The sequence below is a fragment of the Ischnura elegans genome, chromosome 2 (genome assembly GCF_921293095.1).
Source record: "Ischnura elegans chromosome 2, ioIscEleg1.1, whole genome shotgun sequence".
NCBI classification, from domain to species: domain Eukaryota; kingdom Metazoa; phylum Arthropoda; class Insecta; order Odonata; family Coenagrionidae; genus Ischnura; species Ischnura elegans.
The window spans coordinates 34,711,698-34,731,854 of record NC_060247.1 but is presented as its reverse complement, the minus strand read 5'-3'; the positions used below and the strand labels follow the sequence as shown (position 1 = coordinate 34,731,854).

The window sequence follows — 20,157 nt, the reverse complement described above, 5'->3', positions numbered from 1 at the left end:
ATGGATGCCTTACCCTTTTTGGCTCCTCAGTAGCTTGGACAAAGAAGGGGGATATACTAAGAGAGGGACTTAAGGGAAGGTGGGACGGAATATGTCGACTTTGGTGGGAGAATTGGTGGGGAGATGGGGAACATTTTTAGTAATAATAATACATTTATTTCAATCCATAAATAGCGATAAAAGTAAATGCGTGTACATGTACATACGCAAATTAACAGGCAAATTTTTGTGCATATGTGCATCAAAATTTTAAAAATCAGACAGTCCCCGAGTCCCAAGGTTCCCCGAGGTCATCGTGTTCCATCAATCATAACAAATATTTCGCCTACAGTAATTATATATTGCCTTTGTCTTCAGAGAAGCGATTCTTGATATCTACTTTTCCTCTCCAATATACTCCAGTAAACCACATTCAGAATGCAAGAAGCTTTAAAGAAAATGGAAGTTTCTGTAGGAAATCGTGATTTTTTTGCATATGTAACTACTGAGCGGCCGCTTGCCTGCCAAAGTTCGTTTTCTTTCCCTGTAGAATGTCACTGAAGCTTGTAGAAGGCATATTCAGCACCTGATTGTTAAGTATTTAAATTCCAGTTTCCTCAATTCCTTTCAAATCCTTTCATTCCCCTATGCGTGGACCGATTTGCAGATCAACGCCTCTATAAAAAGAGTTCATTTTGGAATTTAATTGAAATACATAGATAAATTAAAACTTTCTGGTCACCATACTTTTAGGTATGTGAGGAAATGATGCATCTGATGTAAAGTAAAAACATTCATTTGTGACTGCAATGAAGAATAAAATACTTATGGTTTACCGATTCCATGCATTAGTTCACGTAACGTATGCTTGAGCAATGCTGTAGTTGAGCTTAAATAAGCTGTATTTATTTGGCCGGTCGGTAAAATTTCATTAATTCGTGAGGAAAACCTGGAAGAGCTCACTCAACATCCAGTAGAAGTTCCCCATAAACGACGCAAGAGGAGAGGCCTGGAATTGAGAAAATTTTGAGTGTAATGATTTCTCGCCGTCGTAGTTTAACTATGGGGAGGTGAAGAACGGGTCTGTAAAGAAATGCGGAAAATAGAATAGGGGATGTCTGAGGGGGGGAGGAGTATGGGGGAGAATTCATAGGTGGTAGGGTTTGGATGAACCACGAGGAGCAGCAGACTGTTAGTTAACAATGGTAGGAATGCTTCTGGCACGGGTTCAGACATTCCTCCAGTTTATTGTCGGGTCCGGGGGAGGGGGTAGGAGGAAGAAAGAAGGGGAGGGAAGGGTGGGTTGGGAGTGGGAGGCAATTGGAGTGCGTTTGTGTGGGAAATGAGACGGCGGGAGGGAGGATCCGAGCTCAAAGTGGGATAATGGAGGAAGATGTATTCCCAGCTGCTCCCCTTCTTCGTTGGTGTGCGTTGGTTGTGGGCCCGGTTGAGTCATGTACCACGTAGGTTCTCTCTCCCGACCACCTTTTGACCCTCTGCGTCGAGCTGGTGAGATGGATTCCTTCTACCGCGTCTTTAGAATTCATCCAATACTTCCTCATCTCTCCTCGTTCTCCGATCTCAAATTATGCTCGGGGATTCTTCGGAATTTTGTGCATTCCACATATCCATTTTTGTTGGTTTGCCTTTTGCCTCGGTGACTTGGCTTATTTCGTTGAAGGATACTCAATACTAATAGTTTGATTGGGTGAATTTTATTCATGGACGCAATTGAACTTTCTCGCGTCACCAAACGTTGTATTGGCACTTAGCATCGGACTTTGCTTGCCCTTGCCTCTCAGGACCCTTCCTAAACTCTTGAGTGCCTTATTCGTGGTTTGGATTACAGTTTGGAATCGTGGTTTGGATTTCTACGGAAATGCACAAAATAATTCCAGTGATAATGGTGCCGGCACATAATTGCCTGTTATTTCAATATATTCTTTCATCAGACTTTAAAATAAAAGGTAATATGTGTCAGCACCATTATTACTTAAACAGTCTTGTGTATTTCCGTAGGGATTGTATTTTAAAGCCTCAGGTTACATTAATCGAGTGCCATTGCTTGGTTACTTGGTATTGGCTGTCAGGTGCTGAAACCTTAGTCGGTTATGTAAAATAATCTCTGTTACTCTAAACAATTATACTTCTATCCGTTGCGCCGACGACTTATTCTTGTTTTCCATTTATTCTTAGCTGAATTCGATTCGTCCCTGTTTTTGCCAACTTTTGAAATTGTATCATTTCCTTGCTGACTGAATTCAATTTTTCGCTCTTTTTTCCCGTAGCGTATCCGCGTCGTCATAGTAACCCCGGCTTCTGTGTATTCTCTCCATCGATGCTCAGTTAGCTTCTCTTGATCCTTTACTCAGCATAGCCGTCTCCGTTTTCGACTGACCAATCTCTGTGTCTTTATTTTATGCACCTTCATCCTACTGGCAGTGCTTCCTTTTTCTTTTAGGCACTTGCGTTTCCCCATTTCTTTCTTCCTCAGCAGAGCGTGGTGGGCGATTCCAGCCGTGGATAAGCAAAGATTCTGCTCCTGGTTTCCCCACTTTATCTGGACATCTCTCACTCCCCGTCTTCTTTCTGCCTCGCTAGTCTTGCCACTCAAGCCAAATACATGCAAGCGCTGACCATTCCAGAGCTTCATTTGGCTCAAGAGTGGGGCTGCAGGAAGGAAATACTCCTTTGCGCACGAGCTACATTAATCTTTCACAGATTCTAGTAGCACCCTAATTATCATGGTGAAGATATTCATTAGGACATCAGCAGTCACTTCAGCTGTGTTATTCCTCAACGTAGATATTGCTGCTTTCTTAGCGCATTTTAAACGAGGAGATGAGAAGCCAAGGGGTACAAGTGATTTTTTCTCAACAGAGCTAGGTAAAGTTCATTGTTAGAAGAAATACAACAAAACTTGGTTGAAAAAGGATACGAATGATTATATGTTCTGTGCTGACAAAATCAAATGCACTACCAAATATCTAATTGATCTTGTTTGTTTTCTATACCTAACTTCTGTACCTAACTCTGTATAGATATAAGATATCACTTGCACCCCTTGGCTTCTCACCCATTCATATTATACATTAAAATTATGAATTAATGTATCCAGAATTGTTGTGATAAGTTTGGATATTCATAACGCCTCCATTTTTCGTATATGTTTCTCTCTGTCTTAAAACCTTATATAACAACGCATCCTATACATTGCCAAAACTGTTTTACTGCAGTTGGGATTCTTCTTCTCCACCTCCATTGCCTATGATATGAAGTTCCACCAATTAGTGCCAGAAAATTATACTGCAGGAGATACTGTTACTGTGTGCGCGTCAAAACATGTTATCGCTCTATCTAGCACTAGTTTATCAGACGTTCATTTCAAAATTGTTCCTGTTTTGATCACTGCATAAGGTGATAAATCGGTCCATGTGAATTCCACCATTTATTTATGTAATTAACGCCAATGACTTCACTTAAATCTTTACATTGGGTTGTTAGCAATATTTAATACATTAATTAATGGCAAAGGACAATGATGTAAATAATAAATAAAAAGACAGAAGGGAGTGATCATGTTTTAAGCGGAGGTTTATTTCATTTAAGCATTTCAACTTCTCATGTTATTGCAAGCCTACGATTGCAAAACTACCGCTTAATGCTCTCCTTCTTTGTGTCCTCTATCTACAATCTGTCTTACCTCCTCGGGGGTTTTCCTTCAATTGTACTCTCTATCATATTCCTCGCGGAAGTGCTACGTATTATTACATGATCTCCTTGTGCAGGAGCCACGTTAATCTTACAAGGATCCTCGTCACCTTAATTATCGAGGTGAACCTATTATTCTGTGCGTCCTTCAAGACGCATGATACTCCATATTCCACTCCTATTCTCTCTTGTTTCATAGAATTTTTGAAAATTTATACTGAGGTATAGATTGAGACTAAGATATTATTGTCCGGGTCCTTCAAGACGCATAATACTCCACTGTTCCTTTTCAACTCCTGTTCTCTCTCGTTTCATAGAATTTTTGAAAATTTAGACCCAAGGCCGACTTCCGCTCTCTCCTGCGTGCGTTCTCATCGAACTTCATAAAAACAACGCGTGCGAGACGTAATGGCACCCTCACACGGATTCGCGTGAAGCGTCACCGCGGGGGGTCACGGCGTTTTTTCTCGGCCGCTCGCATTGTCGAGAGATGACCGAAAGAGTTAAGAGGGGAATTAGCCTACGAATGTCCGCGACTCTATAGGCGTCGAGTTTCTCGACCTTTCTTTTTTGTCCTCTCTCTTTCTTGATCGTAGATACCCCTGCGTTTTACGGCGGCCCGCTTCATAATAACCCATTTCTCGCGAAATGTGTACTACGTCCTCGTCAGGGTAGTGATAAGGACACTAAGTGACACTGGTTTCCGCCTGGAAAATAAGTCCTCTCTTTGAGTCGAACCAACTGCAGCGTGATTTTCGCTGTTATACCGTGATAGAAAAAACTTGCTTGCTCCATTTTCTGAGAAATTATACTGCTTTACTGCGGACCTTCTATTCGTTTTCAGTCCTGGTGTTCTGAGATGTAAGATGGTGATTTTATTGAAGCATGTCAACGAGTAATTCGGAGCAGTCATTCAGCAAATATGAGAGCAAGGCCTACTGCGTTACTTCAATGTTTAAATAAACAGTTTTTGGCCTTATTTTTGTTTTTTTGTTTTTTCATATATTTTAGTACCGCACTCTCATCATTAGATCTGTAGATTCACCTCCCCAAAATAAATAACGAACTATTTACCTTGAGTTAGCTTTCCAAAACACTTAAAACGTGCACCATGGAAATATTTAATTGAATTGTTTAAATTTTGAATAAGAATTGCCGGCTTTAGAGTTCACTTTGCAACAGTAGGTTTGTATACGACTGAAATGTAATGTCACCCAAGGGGATTACGAAATTTTTTTATCTTCGGAGCTTATAAATTCATTTCGAAATTTAAACGCTGATGCATGACTTAAATTTACATTGACTCGATGTAGCGTAAAAATTACCTGGCTTTTAATAACTAAAGTCACGTTTACGAGCGTTCTGATTCCCTCTCTACTTTCAGGACTACTTTGATCGCATCACAGTTTATTAATCACAACGCCGTGCCCAGCGCGAGTTTGAAGTATAACGGGATTAAGTGGCAGCTTTAATCGGTAACCGTTAAAAACCATCCATCAAATCGCTTTAACCGCCATAACAACGCTGGATGCGCCGATCCGACCGGTATAATATACGCAGCAGGTAATAACGGGCGTCATAAAAGTGGCTCACATTTTGGCGGCGCGACCCCGTTAAGTTGCCAAATTAATCGTTGCGCTGGGCTCGTGATCAGATTGGTCGCCCCTCGCCATACATCATTCCTCCGCGACTCTGTTCTCCTTGCCCTCCTCCATCGTTGCCCACGGGGCTGCCTGAGATTCATACGCGGTGGAGCCCTACTAGATGGTGCCTCAATAGCGCTTTCAAATTTCCTAATAGTTTTTAATCATCATCATCATCATTACTAGTCAGCAATCTTAAGATTTATCTTACGTGATAGGGTAGTTTTCTATTTTTTTTATTGCCTAAATCGAAAGATTATTACTCCTGGAGTACGTATTTCACTCTTTTAGATTTTTAAATGACGATATCTATTTTTAAATGATGGAACTAACCTTTTCGCCCAATCATGTTAACGTTAGAACATCATCATAATTAAACCCTTTCTCATAAATCTCACTTTCCTCTTTGCGTGGTGATATACTTACAATTTATAATGATTTTACTCCGGCTAGAGCCATAGGAAAATATCACTTGTTATTCGAAGGAGATATATATTATGTTATATTAGAGACGTTAAAGTACATATAAATAAAACAAAAATAAATAAAATCCTCTATCCTATAGATCTACCAATTGATATATCAATTGTAGAATTTTGAGATTAATCAATTCATTTACTGAAATATTTCCGTGGCAAAAAATAACATGTCTTCACTCAGAAAGCGGAACTCACCTTTTCGCCCAATCACTCCGGGTCACCGCCTATGAAAACCTCACCCTCGCAGTCCATCTTTCAACGCGCGAACACGTACCACGGAGGCACTGCCCATCGCCAACCCCCTTGGATGGGCGGGGAGAGGTTGAAGGGGCCGCTGTCACTCCCCGCGAGAGGAAAGGGCCCCCCGCAGTACCCCTCCCCCTTGCGTGGATTCCTATCCGGCACATCACCCAACCCTTACCACCCACCCTGCTCTCACAACTTCCCCCTCGAGCTGTGCGTGCTCATTGCAGCCAAACCGAAAGGTAGCAGCCCCGGTTGAGGCGGAAGGCCCCCGCGGTATGGTATCTCCGGCTTCATTCGATACAATAAGGTCTCCCGGAGCCAGACGATCCCTTAGCGATACTTTGTTTGGAGATGGTGGAGACAGGAGGCAGTTTGTTAGCGTCCCCCACGGCCGGAGAGTGGGGCCGTCGCCGGGCCACTGGATGGCGGTGGGCACTCTCCAGAGGGAACCGCGGTGGCCTTTTTAACGAGGGCTGGGGGGGGCCTTGATGCTTTGCCGTGCCGCAGCAGGAATTTCCCGGGGAATCCGCAAACGTTGCTACTCGCGGAACGGTCGACTATTATAGTTTAGTCGTATATCGTCCTCGGTGGGATGTGCGATGGGGGATGCTTAGTGCTTCGTGAAGCTCTGAGTCCACCAACGTTCCGCAGAAATCCTAAATCTGAGGGCCCAGCCTGGATAGCTTCAAGATTTAAGGAAAATTATAATGCCTTTCTTGAGGATTCCCGGGCTCCAATAACATACGCCAGTAACATGGAAGTCCTAGTGACTATCAACCAGTGAAAAAGAATTACGGGAGGCAACAAAGGAACAACAACGAAAGAAGCATCAAAGCAGGAGATAAAATGAGCATTGCAAAGGAATAGTTTTTCTTAATCATAAGTATTTCTCTTTCATTTAACTAAGCTCAGATGGACTTCGCTGAACTAAGCTCAGTTGTAAAAAGAGTTTAAATTAATAAAATGATTAAAATGCATACTCCCACCTTTCCAAACAAACGTTCAGGTTGAAATAACGACCGAAAAATTGAGTGTGGGTTAACTTCCATTTTCGTGTTCTCTTACTTTTATTTCACTGCATCACTTTTAATTTTGAGATTAAAAGCATCTAAAAGTAATTATTTGGAACAATGTTTACATAAGGGCTGTGAATGATCAATTATTGAACTAAATATTATGCTAAGGGTAGTATTCTAAAGAATTCTTTTACGCTTATAGGTTATTTTGAGGTTAAAAGATATATGAATAGGAAAATATTTGCTCATAACGATATAGGAATAGAGGAGAACTGAGGGAAAATTCGGGTTTTGGACTGGCATTGCAGAAGAAGCATCTATCATCATTGGTTAACAAAGCCTATTCCCTAGTAATGCTCATTTTCCATCCTGTTTCGCTGCTTGTTTCGTTTTTGTTCCCCTGTTGCCTGTCGTGTTTTCTGTTACCAGTTTATTGTTACTCGGACTTTCATGTTACTGGTGAATATTATATTGTTTTTCTTATGATTGACCTAAGATATTAATAACAGGCACACTATTTTCAGCGAGTGAATTGCTCATCTTCGTACTCCATTTCATTCGCAATATTCCAAATGGAATTGTCTTTAGCCTCTTGCTAAGTTCCCGCGAAGAACAGAGATCGGAATTTATTTAAATTCCCTCGTTGGCCCTACATGAATCTATTCATTTATCGCATGCACGGCCCGTGACACGCGCTTTCTCGCTCGATACCAACGCAAGAATGTGGCTTGCAATTGGCAATGCAAACATATGACTTTAGCCAGAACTGTGACGTTTATTTTCATAGAAATTGAGATATAAATTTTTCGTGAATTTTCATATCAATAGCCGGTTATACACTATGATTTGCAGTCGTATGTAAATATTATCGCTATCAGAGATTTGGCACGCCTCGTCCCTGGAATGCAACTGGGATTGAATAATAACCAAATGGCAGCAATGACATGCGGATATTTTAGCGTCTAGAAAATAAATTTAACATTATACCTTCAAAACTCTCCTTAAGGTGACGGAAATATAATGAAATCTATTCCCAAATATCGCATATTTATTTCTCCTTTATATAAATGTTTGAATATCATCATATAGAGAAAAACTTTTCTTATAAAATTCAATTTCCTCTTTACTTGGTGATACACTAACTAAGTATTTTTACTGTTATTACTCCGGATAGAATCGTAGGTAAAAACCATTTGTCATTTAACCTGCGTTTCGGTATATTGTATTCGAGCAAGCAATTCGTGTTATATTAGAGACGCCAAAGCAAATGTAAATCAAGTCAAAAATATATAAAATGCATCTATATCATAGCTCCATTGTAAATTTTTGAGATTAATCAATTTATTTAGTGAAATATTTCCATGGCGAAACAATAGCATGTAGATAGCTTTGTTGTTAGAGTTCCTTTCACCATTGTTCAAATGGAGCATGCCTCGTGCTTATAGACCTATCCATTAGAAGGTGCCCTTTTGAAAGATGTTTTATCAGCGATCTGATATATTAGCTAGAAAGGCCAGAGAGCGTAGGAAATCACCCTACTCATAATTGCATTCCCACCTATGCAGAATGAGAAGTCAAGATTTCCTCTTCAGAATGAACCTTTCTCTATATTGCAGATACTCCATATCTTTGCTTGTTTTGTTTCGAATAGCTTTAAATAACCGTTTGACTGGCCTTTGCTGGCACAGGGTATGAAAACATCCTTCAATAGTTACCTGTTTTTAAAGGTAAAGTCGGGGAAGTCGCGAATAAAATTAATTGGTTTAAATCAAAGTTAACCTTTAAATTAATTAACTAATAAGAGTTATAAAAACGTCATTTATAACGAGCAACTTAGGAGGAAAAATTAGGTGACGCTATTGCAAATATGCTTGTTCCATACTAACTTTGCATTTAAATATCTTTTTCATTTTCTTTGTGTGATTTTTCCTTGATAAATAACTTTTTAACGCAACTACTGAAGATAATGTTTTGCTTATATTGTGATTTAAGTCACTTATGTCAACGAACAGCATTGTTGCTAATGAAAAAATGTTCTTTTGAGCGAAAAATACATCTCTCGAAATTTTTGCGGTCACTTCATTCAATTCGGTTCTAATTTTACGATCATTGAAGCGTGCCTTTTGATAGCATCTTTTGACATTTTGTTTTACCGTTTGTGTGTTTGGGAAGCTATTAACCCGAGTTCGGCCAAACAAATATCTTTTAAGGGGTAGGTATAGAAGTGACTATAATGGTGTATCGTTCGATAGTTGATAAATAATTTTCCGAATGAAGTTTTGACCTAAACGCTTGCAGAAATGAAGCTAAGTCGAATGGCTAAAGACATTTCCTCAGCTAATTCTAATCGGAGATTTTATGGATCGCTAAATCCAAGATCGTTGAAGGCTATTCTCGTGAGCGGCGCGACATATAGGTGCGCATCTTGCCTTTATATATATATGTTTATTTATTTATTTATCGTCCTGTACATAATAGAACGGGGCGGTGTCTCGACCCACGCCCAAAGATGGATGTTCGTGTTTTTCACAATGGCCTATCGACGATAGATAGGCGACCGGGTGCCCTGTCGTGACCCGATAAGAGAAGCAAGACATGAGCAAGACATTTGTTTCACCAAAACATGTCAGCTCCAATCATTTCCCATGGGTGGGTTGTCTGCTGCGCATACATTGCGAGATTACTATCTGTTCTCCCCGCACCGCACCGTCCCTATCGGCTCCGGAGGAATATCTCTTTCGTTTTGCTTGCGTTCGTTGCCCTTAATTGGCGTCAATCTCCCTTGACTCTGAAGTTTTGATCGTCAAAGCAGGCAGCCAATTAAGCAAGCACCATCCTCCACTGCGGGCCTCGTTGCCTTCCTGGAACCTGTGGTCTCGCAGACAGATGCAGCTCCCGTCCAAAAGGGGAGATGACGCTACCGACTCCCTTTCTGCCCCGGCAACCACTAAGCAACAATTAATTGATGCCCATAGTGAGGCTTATACCACAGTTCTACCGGCAGGATCCTTCCAAATTAGTAATTATGGGTCAGCACCTCCGGCTTCACCGTGAGGAAATCCTGGACATTTACGCTACAGTTCAAGTTGTTTTCATCCACACAATTTTCGGAAATTATATGAATTGAGTACATTCTATCAAAGTATTTTTAATGATGTACTATAAAATTGTACAATATGCCATTGCTTCGGTGCGGAATTCTTGCCTAAACTAAAATTTTTCTTCGCTATTCTCCAAGTGGTTATAGACCGGTTATGGACTTCCACCAATAAATTTAATGGAGTAGGTATTTGTGTGCCGTTGAATAATTTTGAATTTAAACAGTACTTTTAGTCTCTCACTGGGGAAATTTTATATTAACTCCGTCTAAAAATATTTTATTTTCTTCCCTCTTTCTAGTAATCAATAAAAAAACTTTATACAAGAATTGTGTTACCGAAATACTCAACCCTTTTTCTTATTACTTCCACTTTTCACCACTAAAATCTGGCTAACTTTCCACAATAATATGATTTTAACGTTAATTTTTAGTTACACTTGTATTATGTATATAATAAGTTACACAATTCATTCATTTAATTGTAATTCATTCAATAATTTACTTTTTTTTAAGTATTCATAAATTTAGAATAAAAAATTTTACTTTTTCGCCACTACCAACGAAAGAATTTTAAAATGATAAATACTGACGGAACGCCTTCCTCCCGTTTCAGAACCTGATCACATCGGACCTCACACAGTGGCCGCCATGGGAGGACTCGGCCCCTCGCTTCCCCGCCTGATCCTCGGGGGAACGGCGGGCGCGGGGGGTAACGGGCCCCCCAACCAGCAGGTCGTCCGCTGCACACTGAGGAAGCACAAACCGAACCGGAAACCCCGCACCCCCTTCACAACGCAGCAGCTCCTGTCCCTCGAGAAGAAGTTCCGCGAGAAGCAGTACCTGTCGATAGCCGAGAGGGCCGAGTTCTCCTCTTCGCTACACCTCACCGAGACGCAGGTCAAGATATGGTTCCAGAACCGGAGAGCCAAAGCGAAGAGGCTCCAGGAGGCGGAACTGGAGAAGCTGAGGCTCACGGCCCGGCCCCTCCTGCCCCCGTCCTTCGTGGGGCTGTTCCCTCCACCGCCCCCGCCGCCTCCGCACCATCACGGGGGCATGGCGTTCTTCTCGGCGGCCGTGGCGGCGGCTGCAGCGGCCGCGGCGGCCGGCGGAGGCGGGGGCGGCGGCCGGCCCGTGAACGGTGGCCCCCCGCAGATGGTGCGGTCTCCCCTCGGCGGGGGCGGCATTTACGGAGGGGGACCGCCGCACCCACTACACCCCTCGCACCATCCCCTCTCCGCCGCATCCATCTCCGGGTCGATGCACCACTGAGAGGCTAGGGTGTCGCATCCAGACCCACCAAAAATACCCTCAGAACGATGTAATAAAAAGGACGCCAAAGACGGTTAATTGACGTCTCAAAGACGTCAGGTCGCATATGTCTGGGTGGTGAGAAACGACGGAATCTAAACAGATGAGCGAAGACTGCTTTGTGAATAAAATTCTGTGTGTATAAATACTGACATTCTTGTACGCCCCCGTCAAATCTCGCTAAACAGTTTCCATGAGGCCAAATATGATTTATCATCGTCTTGGACTGGCTGGACGTGATCCTCTCTCACATTTCGTGGCAGCCCAGGTGAAGAGAATTACATGGACCAAAACGGAAAAGCGAAGACTGATTTGTGAATAGAATCCTGTGTACATAAAAAAATGCATGCGTAAACGTTCTCCGCAATAACCACAAAACAGTTTCTAAGGACTCGAAGTATAACTAAGTGGCGTCGTTAGGCGCAGGGACGTTTATCCCTGTCATAGAAGTTGTACCTGCTGAGAGTTGATATGTTCAACAACAGAAATCGATGACTGATTTGGGAAATTCTGAGTACACACAAGTTGTTGTGTAAGACGAGTCTTCAAAGCGGATCATCGTTCAACACGGCGCCAATAGATGTTTTGTGCTGCATTGTTGATTTTATTGTACATACTTACCACGCATTCGTGAGAACTATGGCGAGACATAAGCCGGTGGTTTTAATCGCGCGCTCAGATATTTATTGGGCGCAAAATAAGAACGCTCGAATAAAAATATTTCCAGAACCTGCTCATACTCCTGGATTTCAACGTAAATATACTGTATCTGTTCAGCGGTTCGTAAACACACACTGAGCGCTACAGAATATTGAATATGTAAATAGCGTCGTTTATATAAAGCTATCAATGTGTCGCTATCCACGCACATCGAATTTGTGCTGGTAAAAAATAAAAATTCGATTTCAAGTAAACGGGACAAAACGTGCATGAAAATATTGCCAGTGCTCAAATTGTGAACTTTATGCGTAAACTGAGAGGGATTGGCTCTTTACTAAAACTTGAGTGATCTCGTTTCATAAATATACGAGCCTGGAATGCGTATAATTCTGGCTTTATTGACTCGACACTGGTTTATGATACGATTTAGCGAAACCTGTCGTTCTGACAAACGATAAAATATGTTCCTAGATGATTGTGCTCGACTGATTTGACTGTGTGAATGTTTGTCTCATCGGTGGCTGTCGTCACTTCAAAATTATCCTCATTAATTATTGGCTGTTTCCTGAAACGGAATGGAATTGTGGCAACGCTGTTAGATTGACTTAACTACACTGTGTACGACGAGGCCAAAAGTCACCAAAAATGAATGTCTGACTTAATTATTGTATCTAAAATAAAATATTATCAAATGAAAAATGTTCGAAATTGTGTCCTGTTTCATTTTTTCCATTAACTAATTTCCAGTAGCATATTATATTCATGAGTTTACTTGTTTAGCTGTATCTACTTTAAGAATGGTTAACTAGAAGAATGGTTCATCATCCATGAATATATATTCGTCATAAGAGGTACATACACATAAAGTAGGGGTTATTACATGTTTTTACGAAATATGGAATTATATGTTTTGAATATTATGAAATATTACATGTTTTGAAGTTTACGAAATATGGAATGCTTATAATATGCATAGATTTGTTTTTATCCTGACTATATCGTTACAAGCAGAATTATCACGATCAGTTTCCTAAGTCATGGATGGTACCGATGGTTTACCAGTTTTTCTCTAAATTGAGAGAGAGGGAGACTGAGAGAGAGTGAAAAGGATGTGTCACACAATGAATGGTTAACATACCTTAGCTTTAATTGAAGTTATGGGGAGGAAAATGCATTCAACGCGGAATAAGTAAAAGACAAAAAAAAACATTTATAGATATGAATAATATGTTTTTACCAATCAAATTTTCAAAGTTTACGTGTTATTTCGACGCAAACCACACTCTCTTCGCAATTTTTAGGGAAACTCCTTGATTATTAATCAGGGAAAGACTTCTGTGCAGATATCCATATGTTCTTAAATATCATGAGAGTGACAAATAAGAGATTTATTCCTGTTTCTAGCAATGAAGGAACAACTTGAAGCATTCCATTTCGTCATGTGTAGAGCTTTATAACTGAGACTGAGAAAAATGTCATGAGTGCATCAATCGAAAGCAAAACAGGAAAAATAATACCCTGAAATATAAGATACGAAGGATGGTTGCTTGAATTTAAATACAAGAAAGAAATCTTACCATACGTTTAAATTGAGTCTAAATGAGTACTGAGGCCAAGTTTTGAGAAATACTTCTCCAAAAAGTTTATTTAAAATTCTCCTATAAGTCACAAATGTTACTTTACTCCATTATCTGATGTTTTATGCATTAAAGTCATTTTAAACTTTTAAAAAATATCTGCTCGAACGTTAAATAATGACGGGGTCAAATTTGACTCCCTAACAGCACTAAAAACTCCGTCTCCGTGTTTTTAGTGTTAAATTTATTTATCTGCTCAACTAGAATGCAGTGCTTTCTGAATAGTGTTTTCAGTAATGCGAGTGATCTAGTGTATTCCAATCCTATGATTTGTGTACTGGATCCCTCGATTTATCCCTAACGCAAGCAAGTTCCTTCCCTGTGCAGAAAGAATCCTCAGGTTTTCCACCGTGAAATTGGCTCCATGCCTCCCGAAATTTCGATGAACGACTTACTCTCATTCATCATTCAGAAGATCCCATGAAGATGAAGAGCAAGTCCTTCTTTGAAACGTCTGGAAAATTGAAGACCGGTGGAAAACCCGAGAATCCTTTCTGCGCTTGATACGCCGGGAAAATCTAAGCTGTTTCATACGTTCTTTGCATGGTTTTCTCCCTTACACAGTATGTCCATCTAGAACGAGCTAGATCCCCGAAATTCCTGAGGCAGGCGACGTCCGAGACACACCGTACTAGAGTGGTGTCAGTAACGGAGAGCGGTTGCGAGGAGGGTAAAACGATGCGACCCCGCTCCTGACCCCTGGCGTATAACCCTCCCTCCCTCGTCACCCACCCCCTCTCCGTGGCCTGTTGAATGCTCTCGACTCGAGCGGGGGAGGAGGAGGAGGAGGAGACTTTGAGGGAGGGGCGGGGGTGGTTGAAGGGGTCGCGGGTGGGGAAGAGGTAAATACCCTTCCCTCACGCCTCTGCCCTCTCCCGTAATTGGATCGCAGATAAGGAGCTCGTCATAATTTTCCGGGCGTAATTATTCCCATTACGAGGGCCTAGCGTCACTTGTTTTTAATTTAACAGATTTATCGCCTCCGCCCCTCTCATCTCTCTCCTCCTCCCCCGGGGGCAAAATGGTGGGAGTGAGTAGTCGGGGGATGACGACCCGCTTAATAGTTCTCTCCCTTGCGAGAGGAGGTGGAGAAGGGTAGCTCCATGTGTCCCTTTGGAAAACAAGGGGGGCGACAGAGGGCTTTAAGGGGGATGGGGTTTGGAATTCTCCTTTTTAATTAAGGACACGTTCGCAGTTTGGTCCGCGCGTTGTTGTGGATTCCGCGTAAAACGGACGGGTTGGCAGCGGCGGGGTTGTGACATGATCTTACGGAAGGAAAACATCGACCACGTCACCCCAAGTATGCAGGGCGCACTCGCGACAAGGAAAAGTAAAACAACTGAGGTTGGAAGATTCCTAATAGGTATTTGCACATGTTTCTTTCGTCATTTTCAATTACTCTCATGATCTGTTGGTGTATCTCCGTCTATTTGAGGGAACTTTATTTATTGGAAAAACGGTAAATGTTTTGGTTACAACATTTAAAAAATTTCCCAAACTGTCCAATGTTCTCCAATAAGTTCTTAATGGTTGAATTCATGTTATCTGTTTTCCGCCGCCATCTGCTGCCATGAAAATGCCTCAGTATAGTATTTCGCATTTTTGTGTTCATTTTCCTGCCTAAGATGGAATATGTGCTTGGGTATATAGGGGGACACTATTTTTGTTTTGTGGAAATTCCACACCGACATGTATACTATCCCTTCATTCAAAGTATTCCGAAGATACATGCGTTTAACCAATTCTAACTACGTGAAACAAAGCTTAGAAAGAAAACTGGATTGAATTAATGCCAAGAGTCCTTGGTGTCTTATGCGTTTCGCTAATTTAATTGGTCAATTGAAGCTAATTACGCACTGTATTGTTATTTGAATGATAAGTATTAAAAGCTCTTACTATTTTACGAATCGATAAAAGAATTGGCATTTAGCTTTGCCGATAGAAGAAGGCATAGATTTTTAGATCTTTCTCTTTTATAGGCAGATCTAGTCCAACAGTCAATACGCAATCTATCCAACTGTAACGACTTCGAGAGTTAAAAACGCTATAATATTTGCTTTTTGGATTTTGCTAATAAATTTCTCACAGACTTAATGTGTTTCAATACCTCTGAATTCATCGAAATTCGTCTATTTGAAAAATTTATATCATTAACATGTGAAATTCTGTTTTTATTTCCTTTTGTTGAAACATCTCCTTTGAATTTAAATGATTTCGAACTGCTTTCTGCTTTTATTATATAGTTCTTCAAAAATAAAATTGCTTCTCAATGATTGCCTCCATTACTAACATTTTCCCAACACTTAAATGTATCACTTGGCTTGAATATATTGGCGTGGCTTTTAATAATTATTGCCGTCAAAATGTTCAGAAATTTGCACTGGTACTCTTACAGTAATGGTTCAAATCTAAGGTTTTCGGATCTAAAATAATAGCCAAGTCGTTTATCCCATAGGTCAGTTAAAATTTTATTGCTAAGCTCTCTAGAACTGCAGTTTCTCCAATGTGAAAATGCAGTATTATATAAGTATTAAAATACCAATGAAAATTGAGTCACTTACGTTGAACTTCATATAAGGTGACCTCCGTGTGAAGGAGTGCTTTCCTACTACTTCTCGAAAGCAGATTTTAGGAATTAAGTAAAGAGAGCGTAGTATTAGATGTCGTCTCATCGGATGGTGTCAGAAAATTTTCTGAGGAGTTCAGTAAATAAAGATTTCAGGCGCCAACGTTTTGAAGGCTGGTTCTCTCATCTTTATCGAGAACTCTATTTGGGAACGTGGAAACTACGACTTCTGAAATCATATCTAGAGTGAAGTTCTCATTAGAATAATTCCGTGGCTATGTTCCTTTCTGAAGGGTTCGGAAGAAATAGTCAAATAAGAATATGCCAATGTCATCTCTTTCACTATATACTCGTGTAATTAGATGAATGCACTGCAGAAATCGCTGGATTCGTGATATTGCTTTCCTGCCCAAAGGAAAGTTTTAACTTACTGTTTAACAATGTTATCTTAGTATTGCAAATCTTTTTTATAATGTAAGATTATCATTTGTGCTTCAATTTCCCTTGGTGTTTCGTTTTCTTCAAATAGCTATGCATCGAATAGCGAGTGACTTATGCTTTTTGACCGAAATTGGTTATGTAGTGGAATCTGAGAAAATGATTAATGTAGGCCACATAAAATTTTGTTGGCGTTTATTTTCGTTATTGAAGATAATAGATGGAAAATGTTACCTTTCCTGAATGAAATGTTCTACAACCAGTAGCAATCCGAAGCCACTCCCAAGGGTACCACTCTGGTATAAAATAAATTAACTCTCATTGTTGTTTTACACTGTCTCAGTGAATTGGATACGGATGTTTCGCGGTGATAAATGGCTGAAAAAATAATATGGGAGTGTATGTAACTAGTACTTATTATGGAACATTGCTTTTAGTTATTCCAGCGTTTCAAATGCCCTAGTTTAATCGTTTGCTTGACTCATTAAATGGAATAATAATGCTAGTGATATATACATTTGAATCTCCCATTGCTCCATTGAGTTTTGATGAAGTAGCCAAAAATTGAGCAATTGTGGGGTGCCAAAATTGACTATTTAGTTTTCAATAATTTTTATTATGCTGAGCTATGAATTATCGTCAATATAAATGCCTAACCGTTGATATAAAATGAAGTTAGGTAGCTCGTGGCACCAATACCGGCCCATTTAAGTCTCCAGGCCAATATAGGAAAGTAGCATCACGAAAGTAGCTAATTTCCGCCAGAGCAAATCCAAGGGATCGCTGAACGTGAATATCGTTCCTCAGCGCTTGGTGCACGGAAAATGCGTCATATCATTTTCTATTACTTCCTATTTGATAGAGTTATTATGCATGACTATGATTGCCTGGGCAAGCCTTAAGTAGTAACTAACATCAGACTGAGTTCGGAGGAGATTTATTGGATTAGCGACGATTAATAGGTCGATCACATACATTAGGCTAGTTGAGGTCATTGAACCGAATTGCCTCGCTGTATCAAAACCGTGCCTACGTCCAAAAGTGTGACGTTTGAAGTGTGCTCTACGTGTGAGGTTTGAAATCATACTCTTTTTTTTAGCGTTTATTGAGTTTAGAACATACTTATCGCTGCATCAAAGTGAAAACCATGCCCGTCTTTTTTTATTTCACAACCAATTTATCTAATTTCCAGATATATATTCAATAATAGTTCTATTCCATTGTATTAGTCGAAAATGCTACCTACTAAACATGTTTTACTTTTCTACAATATTTACTATATCCTTCACACCGGGAAATTCAATGTTTTACATAATATTATCAAATTATGTGTTAAGATGTGCTATTTTTTTACTTATTTAATCATTCAAAAACAGCCGAAAAGGCCTTTACATTGAATAGAGAACTTCAAGTCTACAGCTTTAAAAAATATAAGCCATTAAAAAGAGAATTTTAAAAAAATTCAGAAGTTGGCTTTTCGAAGCTGCACCTTGAGTGATATGATGGGCATTGAGAGATCCAGAGAAAGGTGAGTAGTCGAAATGGTATTGAAGAAGATAGAAGGTCAGTAAAAAAGTGATCTCTAACGAAGAGAAAGACGGAATTTAGGTTGGTGTAGAAGGTGATTATTACGAAAGGCGCTGGTGGGAATGTGGAGTGAAAAGAAAGGGGTTATTTCTGAGGATCGGAACTTGCCATTCAAGGCATTGTGAATGAAGGAAATATCATGAATATTCCTACGAAAGGATAGTGGGACCAATGATAGGGCAGACATTACTAAAGAGCAGGGGTTCCCAAACTTTTTTGTACCCCCCCCCCCCCCGCTACACATATCAGCTTTCCATTTTGCATTACCCTATTTCCACGGTGCCGTACATACCAACTCCTACTTGTACTCGTACAAGTATGTGCCTACTTGATACGGTGAGTAGGTAGATTTTTTTGTTCAATGTTGATTATGCGAAGCGCAGAATGGAAAGATTACAATTATGAAAACTTAGAAAGAATTTATTTCAAAGATCTGAGGAAATTATTTTTGTAATTTTTTTATTTATTTCATTTGGGTGTCACGCCCCCCCTGGACTTTCCCCACGCCCCCCCAGGGGGCGCGCCCCCCAGTTTGGGAACCCCTGCTATAGAGCGAGAACAATTACGAAGGTGAGGAACACGGTGTCGGACTACTGAAATATAGAAATAAAAGTTCAAGAATTTTCTGGTTGGAGGGACAGGCAGGGGAGTAGGTTACGGAGCAGTACTACTCGAGGACTGGGAGAACGCAACCAGTGAAAATAGCTCTCAGCAATAGGGTCGGTAACAGTTGTGAATTGATACAGAACTCCCACGGCTGATATGGCCTTTGATTTTATTTTGTTGAGGTGCGGTAGAAAAGTGAGTTTGGGGTCGAAAATAAAACCCAGGTCAGTAATGGCGGATTCTATCGGAACAATTTCATTTAAAATAGTGTATTTGTTCCTTCTCCTTGTTTTAAAGAAAAAGGTATGCATTTGGATTTGCTCGTATTGATTTTAAGTAGCCACTGAAGTCACCAGGCCTCGAGGGAATGAAGGGAAGACTGCAATGAATGAGATTCAGAAGCATTCTTACCTCATGAATATTTTGTATATTTTTTGAACGATTCTTTAATTGATGAATTGCTTCCGTTTCCACATGAATGATTCTAAATTAAATTTTTTTAAATTTGAGTAAATGTGACGATTACATGATGTTACTTCTTAACTACTTAATACATTTTATGAACAATTCATTAGTCTTATATATCTGGTGAACTAGGAATCATATCATTGTTATGATAAATTTCTTGAGCTGTTTAAAGTCAATCACATACGGTGAGGCAATTTGTTCATAAATGAACATAAGTTACTGTAGCTACCCAAAGGTTGTTTCTATAGTTGATTGTAGGGATCGTCCAGTTCTTGGCCATTGGCGGGTGAATATGAGAGTGCCATGGATAGATAGTATTTTACAAGAATCTACCTCCTGAGGCTCAGTAAAAAAAAGTTTTAAATTCAAACATCTTACATGTAAAAGTTTTAGTACCTGAGTCACCGGCGAAATTTTTGCAATGTTCCGGCAGAAAATCATTCCGCTAGCATTTTCCTTGGAATATATCACAGGGCTCACGTTCAGTGAAATGGCATGGTGTTCGAAATGCTCAAATTCAGGATTGGGGGGTCATCTCCATTCCCTTTGTAGTTTCGAACCTCGAATACTAGGCTTCACCCAGGAATTGAACCCAGAATCCGACGATCAGTAGGTTAGCGCTCAACCTATTAGCCTTCCCCACTCCCCCTGAAGTATCAGAATAAAAGGAAACAAAGACAAGAAGTAATGAAATAATTCTCGTAGGTGACAAG

At 40.3% G+C, this 20,157-nt stretch overlaps 1 protein-coding gene across 1 annotated transcript in view; it reads left to right on the top strand.

The window, feature by feature from the left end:
• The window catches only part of LOC124174031 (homeobox protein MSX-1-like), a 32,251-nt gene extending 19,398 nt beyond the window's left edge, over positions 1-12,853 (top strand). Inside the window, exon 2 of the mRNA XM_046553172.1 lies at positions 10,788-12,853. Within this exon, the coding sequence (XP_046409128.1) occupies positions 10,788-11,443 (656 nt within the window). The 3' untranslated portion in view covers positions 11,444-12,853. The remainder of the gene's footprint in view (positions 1-10,787) is intronic.
• Positions 12,854-20,157: the final 7,304 nt, after the last annotated feature.